Raw genomic sequence first — 19141 nt, forward strand, 5'->3', positions numbered from 1 at the left:
ACCACTTGATGCCAGTAAACTTCAATTGATGACGGGCTAAGCACAGGAGCCTCAATTCAGTCTGTGTTTGGCAAGTGGATCAAGGTATCTTAAATCACCAGAAAAAAATATATTTTACTTATCTCCAGAAGTAGGTTTGTAGCTGTTCATCTAACACTGACCATAGGTAGGAATTGCCATATTGGATGAGAGTACAGCAATCTCTGCATGTGATCTGTGTCAGATTTTCTTCTCACTTACACTTGTGAGAATCAGGCAGTAGACTCACTGAAGTCTGTGGAGTTTCACTTGTATAAGTGAGACTAAAATCATGTAGCCCCCATCTGCATGAATAGTGCAATATCTGGAAAAATACTCCATAGCCAAACCCACAGCACAAGATGCAGGCAAAGGAAGATTCAGATTAATTTCCACTATCCTGCTTGCCTAAAGAGAATCACCAACACTTGGCAAATTTGCCCACATATCCTACTGAAAGTAGGATTTATTCCTTTGGCCCAGTACTTCTCTTTTGGGGTTATGGACATGAGTCCCTGAGTTAAACACAAACAATATCCCTCAGATCCCAGGCTGTTTAAATTATACGGTATTCTCCTATGTGCTGTAGTAAAGTGCAACCCAATTTGAGACCATATAGGAAGAGATTAGGTCAGGGCATATTTTATGAAAGAACCTAAATATAGCCAAGGAGTACAGTACCACCTGTTGTATATTGCATGGAGAAGGGTGAAAAATATCCCAGGGCTAGACCACGACCAAACAAACTGCTCTGAGTAAGAGGCAGCTCGAGGAACAGTGTATTATGTGCTAGGTGCAGACCCAACAGAGTTTGCTCTCCTGGAGCAGGCCAGGAGGGAGACTGTGATTTGAATTGCATCATTATCTAACCTCCCCATTCCCCTGCTGCTTCAAGGAGGGTGTAAATGGTGATGGGGGTTCTACCTGGTGTAAAACACACTGCCCAACACGCTGGCATGGTTATGCCATGGAACGTTTTCCCACCCACCAGCACACTGGCTTTGTGGAGCCTGCTTCTCCTCCCACGTGTCTACTCAAGATTTGAGTAGCTGACTCAAGGAAGTAAGAGGACACCTTGAGCCCCCTTACAGCCCTTTGCCAACATGCCACAATTTGGTCCCCAGTAAGTACAGTATTTTACTCAGATTTTTATTCTGCCTCTTGGTATGAAACAAAAATCAAACTCTTTCTCAAATGGTTTTAAAGGAAGTTTTTAAAACATGAAGGAGCCAAAGAAAGTGAGGAGATTTTTCTGGAGCCAATTTATTTTTAATTCATTTTTACTACCTTGGCATTTGGGATTTTTAAAAAAATCTATTTGAATTCAAAGTCCTTGAATTAACCCCTTGGAAACACTGGCATTTTGTTTCCAATATCTTTCAAGTTCTCAGTAGTTTAGATTGTATTCAATGGCTTTTGGGGGATTATAATGCACATTTCTGATAATACAATATATGCATGTATCATCAAATACTAATTTAATTGTAATTAAAATGTAAGATCCTCCCAAAGATATACCACTGCAAACTGTTCTGGATAATATTATTTATTTGAATGTTCAAAAAGCCTTTGGCAAAGTCCCTCACAAAAGGCTATTAGGAAACTAAGTAGTCACGGTGTGAGAGATAAAGTACTGTTGTGGATCAGAAACTGACAGAAGCAGAAAAACAGAGTAGGAATAAAAAGTCAATTTTCAGCATGGCAAAAGGTTAACAGGGGGATGTCTCCCAGGATCTGTATTAGTCCAGTACTGATTAATAGAATTATTAATAATCTGGAAAGGGGTGAACTATGAGGTGCAAACATTTGTAGATAATTAAATCATTTAGGTTACTGAAAACCAGAGAAGACTATGAGGAACTTTTGAGAAACCTAACCAAGTTTGTTGAACAGGCAATACAATGGCAGATGAAGTTCACTGTTGTCAAGTGCAAGGTAATGCGCATTTGAAGAAATAATATGAACCACTCATACACATTGCAGGGTTCTGTATTAATGGTTACCACTGCAGAAAAAAGACACACACATCATTGTGGACAGCAAAAATCTCTGCTCAATATGCCATGGTAGACAAAAAAGCAAACCAATTATAAAGAAGGAGAGAGAAAATAGTACTGAAAATATTATAATGTCAGCCTATAAATCAATGGCATGCCATCAACTGAAAAACTGAGTTTAGTTCTGGTCACCGTATGTCTAAAAAGATACAGTAGAAATAGAAAGACCAGAGAGAGGGTGGGATGAGGGCCAATAAAAATGATTATAGGTATGGAAAGATTTTTCTCTGAAGAGAAATTGAAAAGATTGGAATTGTTTTGAGAGGAGATGAATAAGGAGGAACATGACAGGGATGTAAGCAATGATGAATGGTATAAAGAAGGTAAAACAGGCATTCCTATTGATCCTCTTTCATAACACAAGAAGACATTAAATGAAAGTGAAAGGCAACAAATTTAATCCAGATTTTTTTTAAAAAAAATCCTCATTGTGTAGTTTATTCCATAAAAGTCTACAAGATTTCTTGCACCTTTTTCTAAACATTTGGCTTTTTAACATTTAATTAATTATTTAGAGATAATATGCCTCTACGAACAGAAAAAGGAGGGAATGAACTTGCCAGGAACAGGGGAGGAGGTGGATTTAAAAATCAAGGCCAGGGTTAAAGTGTAAAATAAATGTGTCGCTCAGACTGATAATTTCACATATTGGTGACTACCATCATCTAACTGATCTTGAAAACTACTCCGTTTCAATTGGAATACAACTTATAGGACATTAAAATGTTTGTCTTAGTGTTATATTTTCCATGTAAAGTACAGTGACTGCAATTATGGAAATAAGCCCTCCTATAAATAGTGTGAAACAGAGACGGCTTTTGATGACATATGCAGAAAAAAGAAAGTAGACTTCAAGTTAGGGTTTTCTGACCTGTTCACTAAAAACAATCATTAGCTCCCAGCACATCTGTAATCAAAGTAATGCGGACCACAGAGTGTGGCACCCATCCTCCACCAGCACACTGACGCAGTCTCATCGTGTTGTGTACACTTTTTCAATTAATGCTAACTCTAAATTATTCCTGGACAGCAAGTTACAAAATTGCACAAGTAAAAATGTCAGATGGCAACACCAAAACACAACAATCCCAATGAACATTTCTCAAGGTGCGGATATCTATTTTTTCACCTTTCTAGTACATTTCTCATTAATCTTTATAAAAATGTGTAATTTTCCACTTCAGTGGTTCATGTGTTATACCATACATCACAAAAGACATTCTCTTATCTACCATGTACATTTTTTTTGTTTTGCAACTTGATATTCCAGTAGTAAGAATATGAATATATTGTACTGCCCAAGTGTTGGGAGAAAAAAATATGTTTGAGGTATGGTGATGAGGAGCACCACAGAAAAGCTGGTATATGTAAATGAAATAAATATTTTAATATTGTAATAAAAATATCTGTTCCAATAAACTACCTTAAATCACACTAACACCTAACCCTAAATTATCAGCTACAAAGAGAATGACAACTGAAGATATGTATAAGGAACTAAAATATGAAAAAACAGAGATGGAAGATCCACATTTCAAAACAAAAGGATAAAATTATGGTGTAAACTTGTAAATTTGGTGTAAACTTGGCCCAATGTTTTTAGGCCTTTGTCTGTACAAGAAAAGTGGCAGTAGTTTAACTAAATTGATCTAGTTAAATCAGTGCAAGTTAAACTACATCAGTCTAAAAGATTTAAATTAGCTTAGGTGTATTTACATAACTCGCTTGATTTTAAATCAGGTTAGTTAAACTGGTGTAACGTTGGGGGTATAAACGAGGCCTCACTGAAGGAAGTGGGGAAAGCACAAATCCAGACTATTTTACAAAACTCAGCCAAATATTCAAATGAACACAGATGGAAATGAAGCAGAAAATCTGAAGCCTATTATACCATCACTAATTTGGCTCTTCCTTTTTGTAGACTAAGGCCCCAATCCTGCAGCTTGTTCCAGGCCAGACCCCTGAGTCCAGTGGAACGCCACTGATGGAGCATACAATACTCTATGGAGCATGTTCATATTGAACAAATTGCAGGATTGGAGCCATTGTGCCTGCCACATTCTTTGCTTGCTGAGGAGGTGGAAGACCTGGGTGCAAATCCCTGCTGCACATCAGGCAGAATGGGGACCTGAACCCATGGCTCTCACATCCTAGCAGCCTCCTCTATCCACTGTCTATGAATCCCTTTTTCAGTCATCTAAACTCTCCACATGCACTGCACAGCAAGCTTGTGCACCTAACTGGGGTTGTGAATGCCGCTCGGCAGCAGGGCATCTAAAAGGCACTGTAATGTGTAGACAAAGCCTATGAGCCCCATTACAGTGTCAATGTCTTTTATCCCAACTAAAGTGTGTGTGGTGGTGGGGGAAGTATGGCAACTACAGGCCAACTCTCCCTAATCCAAACTTTTCTTAATATATACTTTTCAGGATGCATTTTGCTGGGTGTGCACACTCCTAGGTTGAATACATGGCTGCATCTACTTGAAGAATATACTTTTCAGGATGCATTTTGCATGTGTATTTTTGGTATATGTTTTTCTTCCCCATCTTTTGGATGGTTAGCACACTGCATGTGGCAGAGAAAGAACAAAACAGTAGCTCTAAAAATAGGTCACTAAAATGACAGAATAAACTATAACTGGAGCAGGAGCAACAATCTAATGAGAGTGGGAATGCTGAACAACTCAAATATCAGAGAGGCAGGAATAGCAAAGTGGCTAACCACACAGAAGCCTGATTCAGCTTCCATTTGATTCAATGGGAGACTTTTCAATTAACTTTAGTGAGATTTGAATCAGGCTCCAAGGCAGAGAGGGAGGCGTGCACATTTCCAGTTATGTGGGGCAGGGAAAAATGCTTACCATGGGTCTTAAAAGTAGGCAGATATTTTTCAAATTAAACCATGTTTAGGAAAAACAGTAAAGGTTCTATTGCCCAAAAAGTTAAGCACCAGATTCTAGTTCTCTTAACTAGGATTGAAAGGTACCTTTCTCTGTGAGTCATTGCAATGAAATCAATCAGATCGTTCAGGAAGTAAAATACTACTCAATGTAAGCATGGCAGAATTTGTCCTTAGATGTTTTATTTTTTAAAAAATATTGCAGTTATTTTGCTGATGCACATAAACATCAAGAACAGAAAAGATCTTTTAATATTAAAAATTACCGAATCAGAATGGTTCCTTTAAAATATAATACTGGGATTATTAATTTGTGTAATGGGTGCCCAATGTACAGGATGGGCACCTCTCAAGCTTTTAGTTTTTTTCAGCTCTATAAAATATTTAATTTAAAATAGGGTTACCACCAGATAGGCCCAAATGTGTGTCTTCAACTGCATATCCCAAAATGTCAGTTGGCAGCTGTTTAAGTATTAATGCAAATAGAAGTAGTTTATAAGGCTATGTATCAAAAAACCTATCCTTTAGAATGGGAAAGTATATTCTAAAACAAAAATAATTACTAGTAATAATTCTACATAATAATTCAAAGTGGATGTGCTGTTGAAATCAACTACCAAAAATCAAAATGGTGGTTGAGGCATAAAGCACCTCCAAAGGCACAAAAATTACTGAAAAAAGCCAAAGGCACAAAAATTATAAAGGAAAAATGCACATTTCAATTAAGCAAGTAAGCAGCAATTATAGCAGTCAAGTGAGCTAAAAACCTATTAGCATTTCACCTACATGCCTGTCAATGGTATCTGAAGTGGGAAAAACTTGTGGGTGTTCATTTTGCTTACCTGCCACAAGCACTTCTTAGTTAAAAGGTGAGTTCTCTCTCTGTATCCTTGTGGTTCTGGGGTTCACTTTTGTTTTTTAAATGTGGTGGTTTATTTTCTCCCCTCAGAGAAGTGGTTGATCATCATTTAAATTTTTTACAAAGATGTTCAAATGGAAAACAGATGAAATAGACATTAAAGGTTTTTAGAGTTAGACTCAAGACGTGGCAATTTTTTTAATGGCTTCAGTTATTTTAGCCTTTGAGAAACAGGTTTTACCAATGCATACCAAGGGTTCAATTTGCTTTTTTTTAGCAGTTTGTGGAAAATGCATGATGATAGTCATAAGGAGCAAACAGGAAAAGAAATTCCCTGACTCTACTCACAGCCAAATTATAGACTTGCTTAGGGAAAATATATAAAAGAAAACTAAAAAAAGGCAGAAAACCTAGGAAGTTACTTTAGCTTTTCTAGTTCACAAAGTAATATATTCATCATGTCACTTTCAACCCAGTGAACACCCCAAAGCATTTCTTTAATGTAGAGTTAGTTTGCATTACCCTGATGCCTTTGCATTGGAAATCAAAAGTAATTTTTAACTAGTAAGAATATATTTAAAAAAATCCTAGTTAACGTAATCCTCCAAAAGGAAAACAATAGTGATTGAAAATACATGTAAGGAAAAGTTTCCCTGTTTTCTGTACGTTACTAGATAATAACAGCAGTCAGTTACCTTTACTGATAAAATAACACCACTGAATGACTTATGTCAGATTTATGCTTTAAAATTCTTTGACGCATTATGGTTTGTTTCAAATCTTTTTCTGTTCTAAGAAAATGTGTCAGTTTGAGAGTTGTAAATAAAGTTTTAACTGTTGCCTTCCTTTATATTCATAAAGCTGCACAAAGAAACTTATTGATAGGGATGCACTTAAATCTTTTTTGGAGTTATGAATAAATACGCCACCCTAACCAACATTTTTTTTTTTTGGTGGTGGGGTCAGATGTATAATTAGCTATTTTAGAAGGTTCGTTGAATTCAAATGTTGAGAAAGGAATCATTCTCAAAATCCAAAATAAATTAAATAGGACACTTTCAGGTTAAAAATCATGCTTTGGCATACAGATCTCCTTATCTGTAATATTAACAATTCTTTGTTGCAAGAGAGACTTTTCAAAATCCAATTTACTTTGAAACACGTAAGCAGTATGTTTCTTTTGTGCAATGCAGAGTAGTTATAGCTGTGCAAGTCCCAAGATATTGGACAGACAAGGTAGATGAAGTAATATATTTTATTGGACCAACTTCTGTTAGTGAAAGAGACAAGCTTTCAAGCCACACACATCTGACTTGAAGAGCTCTGTGTGGCTCAAAAACTTCTCTCTCTCACCAACAGAAGTTGGCCCTATAAAAGATATTACGTCACTCACCTTGTTTCTCTATTTGTGCAATTTATTGGGCTTGGACTGAACTAGAAAAGCCCTCGAGTCAATTTCACTTGTCCATGCAGTAGCACAGTGCTGTAATGTTTGTTGTTCGAACAATACAGGAATTACTTCAATATTAACCAGAACAGTTCTGAGTAAAATTTTTAAAAATTCTTGATACATTTTTATATTAGGTTTTTGAATGATTTTTAACAGCATCTAAAGTTTGAATGAGTGAGTTTCAATGAAGTCACACAAATGAGGGTCATTCTTGTCAGTTGCCAGCTTGTGCAGATGAAGGAGTGACTGGTTCACATTCTTTTCCAGGTGCAAGGCACACTCCATTGCTGTCAGCCCATTCTCCCAATCATCACGATCTGGTTTCTTGATGTCCTGCAAAAAGATGCGACCGCCCCTCTGGTTCTGCAGCTTCATGAGTTTTTCAGCATGCTCACACTCCTCGTGGGAATGGTGCAGGAAATACTTGGCAAAGTTCTTTAGAGCCACATCATCCCGGTCAAAATAGAAAGACATGCTGAGGTACACATAGGAGGCGTAGAGCTCCAGGTTGATCTGGCGGTTAATCTGGTTAAATTACCAGTCAGTTAAGTACTCAGATACCTTAATATGATAGTGATTTGCATAGCATGATAGCCTAAATAGAATGGAAGTGTCCCCGTATTTCAGCAATGGTTTTCAGACTTGAAGATGGGGATCAAGAATAGTGCCAAGAAGGCAGATTTACCCAAAAGAGTGACAAAAATTACGTTTAGAGGGCAGAACAGTGGTCGTCATGGCAGCCATGAATTCCAGAGACAATCCAGAAAGAACTATCATCTGTATGGACATTGAATTCATTGGGTGCTTTAAACTGAGGTGCCTGCACTATCAGCACAGCGAGCAATGGGAGAAACTCAGCAAGGGATTTTGGGGTACAGATGTGCCAGCTGTACCCCAGGGCTGAACCCAGGTACTAGCCTAGGACAAGACATTCAATTACAATTACCATTTTTGGAAGGTAACTTATTGCACGCAAGTTTAGATACAAAAAAGATGGTGTCATAAATATAAAGGGAAGGGTAACCACCTTTCTGTATACAGTGCTATAAAATCCCTCCTGGCCCGAGGCAAAACCCCTTCACCTGTAAAGGGTTAAGAAGCTAAGATAACCTCGCTGGCACCTGATCCAAAATGACCAATGAGGGGACAAGATACTTTCAAAGCTGGAGTGGGGGGCGGGGAAACAAAGGGTTCTGTCTGTCTGTGTGATGCTTTTGCCAGGAACAGATCAGAAATGCAAGCCTTCCAATTCCTGTTAAGTAAAGTAAGTAAGTAATCTAGCTAGAAAATGCGTTAGATTTTCTTTTGTTTAATGGATGGTAAAATAAGCTGTGCTGGATGGAATGTATATTCCTGTTTTTGTGTCTTTTTATAACTTAAGGTTTTGCGTAAAGGGATTCTCTATGTTTTGAATCTGATTACCCCATAAGGTATTTACCGTCCTGATTTTACAGAGGTGATTCTTTTACCTTTTCTTTAATTAAAATTCTTCTTTTAAGAACCCGATTGATTTTTCATTGTTCTTAAGATCCAAGGGTTTGGGTCTGTGTTCACCTGTACCAATTGGTGAGGATTATCATCAAGCCTTCCCCAGGAAAGCGGGTGTAGGATTTGGGGAGATATTTTGGGGGAAGATGTCTCCAAGTAGTCTCTTTCCCTGTTCTTTGTTTAAAACGCTTGGTGGCGGCAGCATACGTTCAAGGACAAGGCAAAGTTTGTATCTTGGGGAAGTTTTTAACCTAAGCTGGTAAGAATAAGCTTAGGGGGTCTTTCATGCAGGTCCCCACATCTGTATGCCATCTATACCCCAGTGTTGAACCCATGTACTAGCCTGCGACAAAACATTCAATTACAACCATTTTTGGAAGGTAACTTATTGCACGTAAGTTCAGATACAAAAAAAGACAGTCAACTCCTTCTACCTGATCCTCTTAGTTCATGCCCATTCAAAACCATCTGGGTCAGACTCAGTTCTGCAGCCTCATCCAAGTATTCTGTGCTTTGACGTGTAAAGATTATCAGCCCTGATCCAATCGTGTAAAAATAATTAATGACCATGTATTAAATAGCATGAAGGATCATTGAGAGCCAACATCCAGCATGCCTCATAATTCTGATAAATTATGCAGAAGACCTTCATGCAAAGGCTGATGGGATGGTTGGACAGGCATATACAAGTAGGCATCCAGGGCTGTATACAGGTAATCTTGGGGGTAGATCTCCTGAATGAGAAAAGACAATCATCATCTGGATGTGTCCATTGAAAGTGGAAAAATCCATTGTAGTTAAGACTCCACTGTATCTTAATATCACTCCAAATACTTCATGATGCCTATGTTCTATTCCATAATGGGAATTGGGGAATAAGCCTGGATAAGTTGTGCATTGTTTCCACAAAAGCATGTTTTCTTTGGCTTGATGGTAAATGGATAGATCTGAGGGGAGAAGACAAATTGTATTGGCCCTAGATCCTCTGAGGCTCATTGATAAGGTGGAGGGAAGGGGATGCACAACAAAATACCTAAGTCCCACACTGAGGCCAAGACTGGGCTAAGATTTCATGGGTATTTGGAAAGCTAGGCAAATACCATTGACTTACCCCTGGTTCTCTGAATGGATAAGTTGCTGCTGCAACAACAAATATATTTGGAAGAACTGAAACTGTTGTTTGTATCGCCAAATCAAGTTAGCAGTGGTTGATGAAACTCCAGAATAACTTCTCTTTCTTCTGCCATTTGGGTTTCTGTACTTTCCTCTAGTTGGTGGCTTATTGATTGCAGTACTGAGTTCCACTGAACAGCGAAAGGCTGCCAAAGTTATTGTTAGATCAGATGCTCTGTCTGCCTTCCCACAATGGAGCATAGGGAGAATCAAGAGAAAATAGTCACAAGAACCATCATTTACAAATAATAAAACAACAACACAAGAAAGCCCTCAACATTCTGATATCCTGTCTGTTAGATGTGATTAGAGCACACGTTAGCTTAGACGTTATTACACAGGCCACTGAGAGTTGAAACAGGTATCTCGTAATGTTTTTGCAGGGACTGTGTAAGTGTTGTGACATATGCCAGAAAAACAACCTGTTTCTTGCTGTGTTTGTCCTTCTGGATTTTTTATTATTTGTGACCCATCCTGCAGTTGGAATGTTTACACTATGGGGTGATCCAATTCGACTTGTGCAGGGGCAGATTCTCATTTGAATTTATGCATTTTGAGAAGGTCCCTTTTCTGCACTGAAATATTTAGGATTAATAAGGAAATAAAAAGAGAATAAAAAACGAGAGAGCAGAAGCGCTGCTGGAGACCAAACATGGAGGAAAACAGACACCAACTGTGAAAGTGCCTAAAGAAAGAAATTTGCACGCATTAGCTCAAGCTGAAAGTGGGCCGACCCAATCAGCATGTGAATCAAATTGGCAGATGGATGCTCACCTGAGAAAGGCCTTGCTAAACAAATATCATTGTTCTGAAAATGAACAGCTCCTTTGTTTACAGTTAAGCAAAGGACCAATACTGGCTGCATCTGAGCTAGAAAACTGGCCCACAAACAGAGACCACTGGCTTTAGTGATAATGCAATGGAAGTAAATCAGTGTATACTTTTGAATATTTAAATGTTTGATTAACCTTTGCCTTCCTTTTTATATCTTGGACATCACCCAATTATCACCCTTATTATATCACTTGACTAAACCTTGATGCACAAACAGAAATCATCATATCCTGTGTAAGGTGATCTGAAATTATACACTGAACACAAGTTTTATTAATATACGCACTTCAGTTTCCCTAAAAAAGAACCAGAATTATTGTACTATTACATAGGGTGTAATAGTTACAGTTAAATACATAAACACTTAAACACTTCTGTAAATGATCATCATCACTTGAACCAAACATTATTTTGAATTTAGGCTTGGAACTTTTAGGTCCACAGAAAATCACAACACTGTGATCCACTAATAGGGCTGGATTAACGCCAGGGCTTTAGGGGCTGCAGCCCAGGGCCTTGGGCTAAGGGGGACCTTGCAGGCCGGATGCAGCACACTGCTTCTTTTCATCCAGCCCACGGCAAGTCTCCACGTCGGTTCCCAAGCCTCGGCACCCCTCCACCCACCATGGGGCTGGAGCTGCGAGCACCAGCTCCCCAGCATGCCCCTGCGGCCCTTAAGTGAGGGACATTGAGGGAATCTCTGCACACTGCCCCCGCCCCCAGTGCTGGCTCTGCAGCTCCCATTGGCCATGAACCTCGGCCAATGGGAGCTGTGGCAGCAGCGCCTACGGGCATGGGCAGTGTGCACTGCGAAGAGGTGCCTGGCTCCTTTGCCTAAGGGCTGGACACGCCAGCCACCTAAGGGAGCAGAGCAGAAGAGTCAGGGATTCTGCCTTAGCCCCACTGACCAGGAGTCACCCGAGGTAAGCACCTCTGGGCCAGAGCCTGCACTCCTCACCCCAACCCCCTACCCCAGCCCAGAGCCCCCTCTGGCACCCAAACTCCCTCCCAGATCCCCCACCCCGAACCTCCTGCTGTACCCCCACCCCCTCACCTGGAGCTGCACCACCTCCTGCACCCCCAATCCCCTGCCGCAGCCCTGAGCCCAGTCCCACACTCCAAACCCCCAGGGGCCCCACAAAAGCTAACAGCCCTGGGTCCACAGGAGAGTTAATCCAGCCCTGTCCACAAAGCCTGAGTGAAGCACCTTGGCTCCCTAAACAATGAATAGGGAGAGAAAGGTGAGTCATAAAAGCCAGCATGCTAGGTGGGGAGCCGCCAAAGCTAGCCAATGGGAAATGTTGATAAAAGGAGTGAATCCTCAGCCCTGCTTCACCCATGAAGAAGATGGGTGCCAAAGTCTGGGCTGTAGGGAGGCACCTAATAGCCTATCTCTGCTAGCGATCCAAGCTGGAAACCTGTCTCCTGGAATCAGGCAGCTTAGGCACCTGAACTGTTTCCTGTGAGTATCAGTTGGCTGCCTGACTCACTCTGTACAAAGCAGGGGTGAAGGGGAGAGTGGGAGGATGGCCATCTTATTTTTTGTCCCAGTTGGAGCACTCACTTGGGATGTGGGAAATCCCAGTTCAATTCCCCCCTCTGCTTGGGGAGCAGGAGGAGGAAGGATTTGAACAGGGGTCTCCACCTCTTACGAGAGTGCTCTAACCACTAAGCTATGGGATACTCCGATATTGGGCTCTCAATCTCTCCTGTTCAATGTATTCCTCTTTGGATAGAGTCCTTGCAGTTCAGGGTCTTTCACCTCTCTGTGGGTGCCCTAACTACTGGACAAGTCTCTCTCTCTCTTATTCTCTGGCCCAATTCTTATTTTTTGTACAGTGGAACAGCTTCAAACTGAGGCAGCCCCACATCAGAGTATCTCATAGCTAAGAGGTTAGCACTCTCCTGAGAGGTGGGAGACACCTATTCAAATCCTCTCTCCCACTCTGCTCAAAAGGAGAATTGAACCTGCGTCTCACATCCCAGGTGAGTGCTCTAACCACTGGGCTAAAATTTATGAGGTAGGCCCCACCACCAGCCAGATTTTGAATGAGACCCAAAGCAGTCCCCATATGCAAGTTCGGTGGACAAACCCCTATCTTCCCCAGGTTCCTGGGTCGCTTTGGGGCTTCAGCAGGAGATATGTGCCCAGACACCGAAAGCAGAGCAGCAGTTCACATGCCTACAGGAAGAAAACTTAGGTGCCTAGGGAACTTTTACCTCAAAAATGTAGACACTGAGTTAGTTTAGGCACCTAAAGGGTTCGACAGTTCTGTGGATCACAGTAGACCCTAAAACTGGGTGCCTAAGTACCTTTATGGATCTGGGCACTTGTGCCTAACAAGTGAACCACTAAAAACATATCTTACACTACCTTTAATGGCAACTAATGTACTGAGAAAAAATGTACATATTGTTTCCTCTCTCTCCATGCATTGTAATGTATTAATACATTTTCACCCCACACCGCTTCAAGGTCTGGAAAACCAGCCATATTGTGAGAAAGAATCAGAGGGCTCTTTAATTTAGCAGAGAAAGTCATAATCAGATCCAAGGGCAGGAAGCTGAAGCTAAACTAATTCAGATTACAAGTAAGGCACATTTTAAGTGACCATAATTAACCATTGGAACAACTTACCTAGGGACGTGAGTGGTACATTCTCTCTGTTACCTGAAGTCTTTAAAGCAAGACTGGATGTCCTCCTCAAAAACTCAACCAGAAGTTATGGGCTTGGTGCAGGAATCACTTGGTAAAATATTATATTGGAACAGACATGTATTAGTTATGTTTTATTGTTTTTAACAATATTAACCTCCCAATAGTGAAATAAGGGCTGAATTTTAACAGTAAGATTGGGATCCTGCTTAAAGCTGCAGTTAACGCAATTCCTTATCTAGTGAAATGGAAATAGCCATCTTTGATTCATGGCCAGCAACAAAATGGTGACACCGAAGAGCTGACACATCAGTTATGCTCCAGCTCTCCTGTGAACCAACTGCACTCCTCCACAAAATGGGAACACTTTTTTGTTTAATAAAAGTTGCTTGTTTATTTTAAAAGTAGAGATAAATGATTTATGAAAAACACTCCTATAAAAAGAAACTGGAACAAAATTGAAGCCAAAGGGTCGTCTTAAAAAAAACATACAACTTTTGCGAGAGAGACTGTAAAATGTTCACATTTATGTTAAATAGCAAGGAATTTCTCTTTGTAAAAGCCACCTTTATTTCAGATACAGACTGTGTGTTACCACAACCATAGCTAATGTTGCTCTATGAAATTATTTTGCATATAGCGCAATATTTTTATTAAATAGGAAAAACGGTCAAAAAAAATTATAGCAGTACCAGAATTTATGCTGGCACTTCTTGAAATATGCCAGAAATAGAGAGTTGTTTAAAAAAAAAAGTAAATTTGTTTTATGTATTAACCTTTATTCAAGTGCCTTTTCAAGGCTCTATTAACTGATACACAGTATGTAAAAGAGTTTATAATGTGAATGTTAGCAGCCCATTAACAGAGTGGACTAAGCGTTATTGCAAAATTTGCAAAAATATGGTGTGTTAAGAAATAAGCTTGTACAACACAACTATAATCAAGAAAAGGCCACAATGACACAACAGCATACTGCGGAGAGTTGGTGATGTAAAGAAAATCAATGACAACCACCAATTGGAATTCTTCTGTCACAAGCATTCCTTCAGAATAACCTTTTCAGTGGGATTCTTAGTTCAAGGCATTACAGGGAATAAAATAGAAAGATTTGAGACTGAATACTGAAAAATGAAAGTTTTCAGATTCACAGCAATTTGCATTTTAGTTCATGGTGTAAAAAAATTCAGGGAGAAAAGTCAGTCTTACACAGCACTGAGGGCAAGCTATAGAACTGACTCAACTGTTACTTTTGTAAAACTCTCCCATTGTGTATACTTACACTATTGCTTTATACACCTTATGCCAAAGGACCCTCTGTTTCTTTAAGTATTACTCATTACCCAGCAATATTTACCAGGTTGTTTTGATTTCTCAGGTGACTAGAAATATATTTATCTTCCTCAGCTATTTTGGGTCTGTCAAATTTATACTAACTATTGCTACAACTACTTTTTCTGGTCTCATATAACATTTTGTGAACTTAATTATTCTCCTGTTGGCACTTCTGGAACGAATTTTGGAGCATCTTCTGTACCCATAACCAACTTCTTCACATACTCAACAGGCACAGGACTAAGGTCCTACTAAGGCTTGGCAGTTATAATGACAGAGATCAGAGCTGAATGACCTCCAATCAAACTCACAGGTTGAAAAAAATAATCGGGGGGAAGGGGAAAGATATCTTTATAAGCAAGCTAAGACAGGCTGGTCCAAGAAACTAAAGTCTTCCAGAAGTAAAAAGTTTAAAAAGTAATATAAAAACAAGTTTCTAAAACTTCAAACTGTGATGTTTACAAGTGCAATTTTTTTTTGTCTTAAGAAAAAAAAATCAATAATTTATATTATATCAGATTACTCAGAGGCCTGTGCTCACATCTGCCTCCAAGTTTAACTGAGAATCTAAATTGAAGAACATGCACTACAGGTCTCTATTGTTGGTATGTACTTCTACAGTCTGCATTGCCAGTGCAGATATGTTTATAAAAAGACTGAAGAAAAAAAGATTCTCACATAACACTTATCTGAGCCTTACCTCTTAGGTTTGAAGTTCACTGAGAAGACGCATCACTGAAATAGGAAGACATCAATCACAGTTCCAGTTGACATTTTAAACTGTACTCATAGCATAACATTTTACAGTATTTCAGCTCAGCTTTTTGAAAGTGTTATGTTTTTATACCGAATGGTAATATGCAAATACTTGAGACTCCTTAATTTGTTGTGTCTGTTTTCATTTTAAGAGCATAAACTATTCAGGGTGTCCATTTGTTTTTTTTTTAATATATATATATATGGGAATATGAAATTTCTCACCTCTGTACAGTAATCTGACTGCTCGTCAACTACTAAACCAAACTAAAACACAATATTTACAAAACATCTGAAGTTAAGCTGATAAAAACATTCATTTCAGTGAGATCTTAACTATTTTATTCACAAAATATAAGCAAGCTTCTGTTTTTCCTCTCTCTCAAATGAAAATGCTCTTCCAAGGAAGAAATTTAACAGAAGGGTTCTTCACATACAGTGATTCTACAAGATTCAGTACTGAAAACCGTAAGAAGGCCAATAAACTTTACAAATACAAACCTGCACTTTGTACAAAAGCTCCTTTTTTAAAAGAAAGTTCAGTAATAGGGAGTTAAAAATACAGTTTTAGCTGCACAGAAAATCATTTATTTCAAACTCAGTGGCATAGAGTTATTTTCGCCTATGTGGAGAATTCTCCCTTCGTCTGTCCTCATTTTTCCTGGATTCTCTAGATTGGTCAGAATATCTGCTATACTTCTCTGGGCGTTTCTCTGCACCATTCCGATATCTATTCTCCTGCTCCTCTTCCTCTCTGGGACTTGAATTATTACGGTTTCTTTCTCTAGATTTTGACCTTTTTCTCCTGCTCTGATGTACATTGTCTTTACTCCAGTGTTTGTCCTTTTCATTATCAGAAAAAGAAGTTCTTCTCTCTGCTTTCTTCTTTTTGGAATTACTGTGTTTGTTTTCTAAATCCATATTTCTTTCATAATACCAGTCCTTTCCACTCCGATAACTGTTCCTGTCAGTGGCATCATCTCTGTCATAGGGATATTTAGATAGATCATCTCTCCTATTTGGATCTCTCAAATTTCTGTCAGCATTTCTTTCTGAATCTCTCTCAACATCATATCTACCTTCCTGCTCGCTCCTTTCTATTTTCTTTTCAATTAGTTTCTTTTTACTCCCTTGTTTTTTCCTGGCAACTTTATCCAATGCTTTATTTTTCTTTTGCATCTTCTTCCTTTTTACTTTAGCAGCATCTGAAAGTACAGCATACATGAGAGTTAACTATTTTTTAATTTATTCAGTGTCATTAATTATGCATAATTATATTATATTATATAGAAAGTTCTGGGCGAAATGTTTTGCCAAATTTTATATTCTTAAATGCTTATCTTGCCACAGGGTTCAAAATAATGAGCTTAGAGTTTTATATTTCTTTCCCTCGTGTGAGTCTCCAAAACATGCTGGGGAAATCTGCCCATGCTCTATTAATTTAAGAGAAGGGACTTATCTTTAAATGGCAGTCTAAAACAGGTTTTTTGTTTAAAACAAATAAAGAAATTCTCTAAAGGAAACCCACAGAAAAAGAAATTTGGTAAACTGGCTATCAGTCCCAAGATTTCCCCACATTTTATTCCTCATTTTCTAGGTTTCGTTGCTGGCCTATACGTCCACTTGTTATATTAATACAAAAACAACAACTTCATTTAGTGACAATAAGGTTGCATCTGGATACACTGCATCCACCCACAATTTTAAAAGCTTGGAAATAAAGGGAGTCTTCTGCATTCCTTCCCATTTTATATTGCCTACATGCTGTCAATACCACACTCTATCAACATAAGGCTTCCACTTGCATCTCCAACAGATAACAAAAAGAAATACATATTCCAGCTTCATGAAATGCTCACTCTAACACAACCTTACCAGCAACCTCAGCATTGTTTTAGATACTAAAAGAGCACTTTTAGTATCTGTTGCAGATGGAAGTAAAAACCTTATAGAGTGCTTGAAGTGTGTTATTGACAGCACTGGAGACAATGTGAGGGTGGCAAGGAATGCTGGAGACATTCCCCTTATTTTCATGCTTTTAAGATTTTGGGTGAGGTATGTCCTGTGCAACCTTAACAGTCACTAAAAAAGTTTTTATTTGTGCTACAATTCCTTAAGGACAGCAAAGACAATACAGCTAAAGAAGTAAATTATGTTGCTAACTTAGAAGGGGTCGTTTTTTTTCTCTCCATCCCACCCAAAAAATAGTTTTCCAAGTTCTACATTTACCTCACAGAGAAGCTAAGCTTTAAATAACATCTAGATTTCCAAACAGACTAGAGTCTCTCTCCATTGTGGAACAAGTTTTATTTAGCCAACCTACTAATATCTGTCAATACAGAACCTATTTAGTATTCGATGGAATGAACAGACATGGTGGACTTTTCCAAAAACATGGATAGTGTCATTATGTTGACTGGTCACTAAAAGAAGGGCTTAAAGGATGAGCTGCAAATAAAATACAAACATTACATCAACAATATTTGCTGAACATCCCCTAGAGTAAAAAGCACTATAAAGAATACAACTAAAAAAAAACAACCTTTGTTTCTTTTTACTCTAAGCATTGCGATGTCACACTGGCCAGCTCTAGCTCTGCTTAATTGTCTTTTGAAAGCATCACCGCTACCAAGGAGACACTAATACATTTTATTTTAGATCAAATAACTGAATTTTACAGCAGTTGCCTAACCTCTGATGTGGAGAGAGAGGTTGCTGGTGCTTCTCTAATGACATGTTTAAAACCAGCCCATAGGGAGTCACTTAAGTCATATTTTACAATATGTTGTATTTTTTTAAATAGTTTCTTTTTCATTATTATAGCTCTACTGGAATGTAAAAAATAAGAGAGACTTTGTAAAGTAGTTTAATGGATAAAAAAATAACTGACTTATTTGACTATAAGCAAGCTTCATGCTCCTACAGACAATACGGAGTCATAGCTGAGCTGGCAGGGGAAGATATTGGGGGACACAGTAAAAGACAAGTTCACTATTCGTTATGTGCTCAGTGCCCTCTTTCTGTTCCGTTTCGATGTTCAGAACATATTGCTGAAGCAATTTTCTTTTAAAGTTCACCCTGGAAATGTACCTGAAGAACAAAAACACCCTTTCCAGAATAAATGTTTTTAAATCTGGTTCACTTCCTTTCTGTTGTAAGAAACATGGCATTTCTTTAATTCCTGGCCCACATCCCACTACATATGCACAGAGTTTCCATCAGCACAGGAATCACAAATTCTTAGATTGTTCCTTAGCAAGAGACTTTTACCTAGTAACATTTATGTGCCAGGTTTAATTGCTGGACCAGTACTACGCTGGTAAGAGAGTTGACAAATACAGTCCTCTGGGAAATGCTTTTCAGAATACTACTAGGAAGTCCTCATTATAGTCTATGGAAAGATGCAAAACTGTGAACAACCTGAGATACAACCAACAATTAGCCTTTGCTTTCTAGCAAAACTGTGAAGTTTAAACCACTAGGGAATACAAAGTTACAAAAATGAAATCTGATTATCTCACAGAATTATTATAGTTAACACTGTAATTATTTTTGCCACATTCCTGCTTCTAGCGTACATAAATCAAAGCATACTGCAGAGATTATCAAAATGCATA

The 19141-nt window shown here is 38.6% G+C and overlaps 2 protein-coding genes and 1 long non-coding RNA gene across 8 annotated transcripts in view; 1 reads left to right on the forward strand and 2 right to left on the reverse strand.

Annotated features, from left to right (window-relative positions):
- LOC144929126 (uncharacterized) overlaps positions 1-19141 on the forward strand; it is a 273209-nt gene that overhangs the window by 17242 nt on the left and 236826 nt on the right. The gene's annotated exons all lie outside the window — the stretch shown is intronic.
- Positions 8963-11531, reverse strand: LOC144929125 (uncharacterized). Its single transcript, XR_013634419.1, has 2 exons — positions 9885-11531; positions 8963-9507 (listed from the first exon to the last, which is right to left on the reverse strand). It is a non-coding gene; the product is annotated as an uncharacterized LOC144929125 (long non-coding RNA).
- CWC22 (CWC22 spliceosome associated protein) overlaps positions 15850-19141 on the reverse strand; it is a 58228-nt gene continuing 54936 nt past the window's right edge. For all 4 annotated transcript variants that reach the window (XM_078847982.1, XM_073306043.2, XM_073306044.2 and 1 more), the window contains exon 20: positions 15850-16729. In XM_078847982.1, coding sequence (XP_078704108.1) covers positions 16137-16729 — 593 coding nt within the window. In that variant the 3' untranslated portion in view covers positions 15850-16136. The remainder of the gene's footprint in view (positions 16730-19141) is intronic.

This window comes from Lepidochelys kempii, chromosome 11 (genome assembly GCF_965140285.1).
Source record: "Lepidochelys kempii isolate rLepKem1 chromosome 11, rLepKem1.hap1, whole genome shotgun sequence".
Lineage (NCBI taxonomy): Eukaryota > Metazoa > Chordata > Testudines > Cheloniidae > Lepidochelys > Lepidochelys kempii.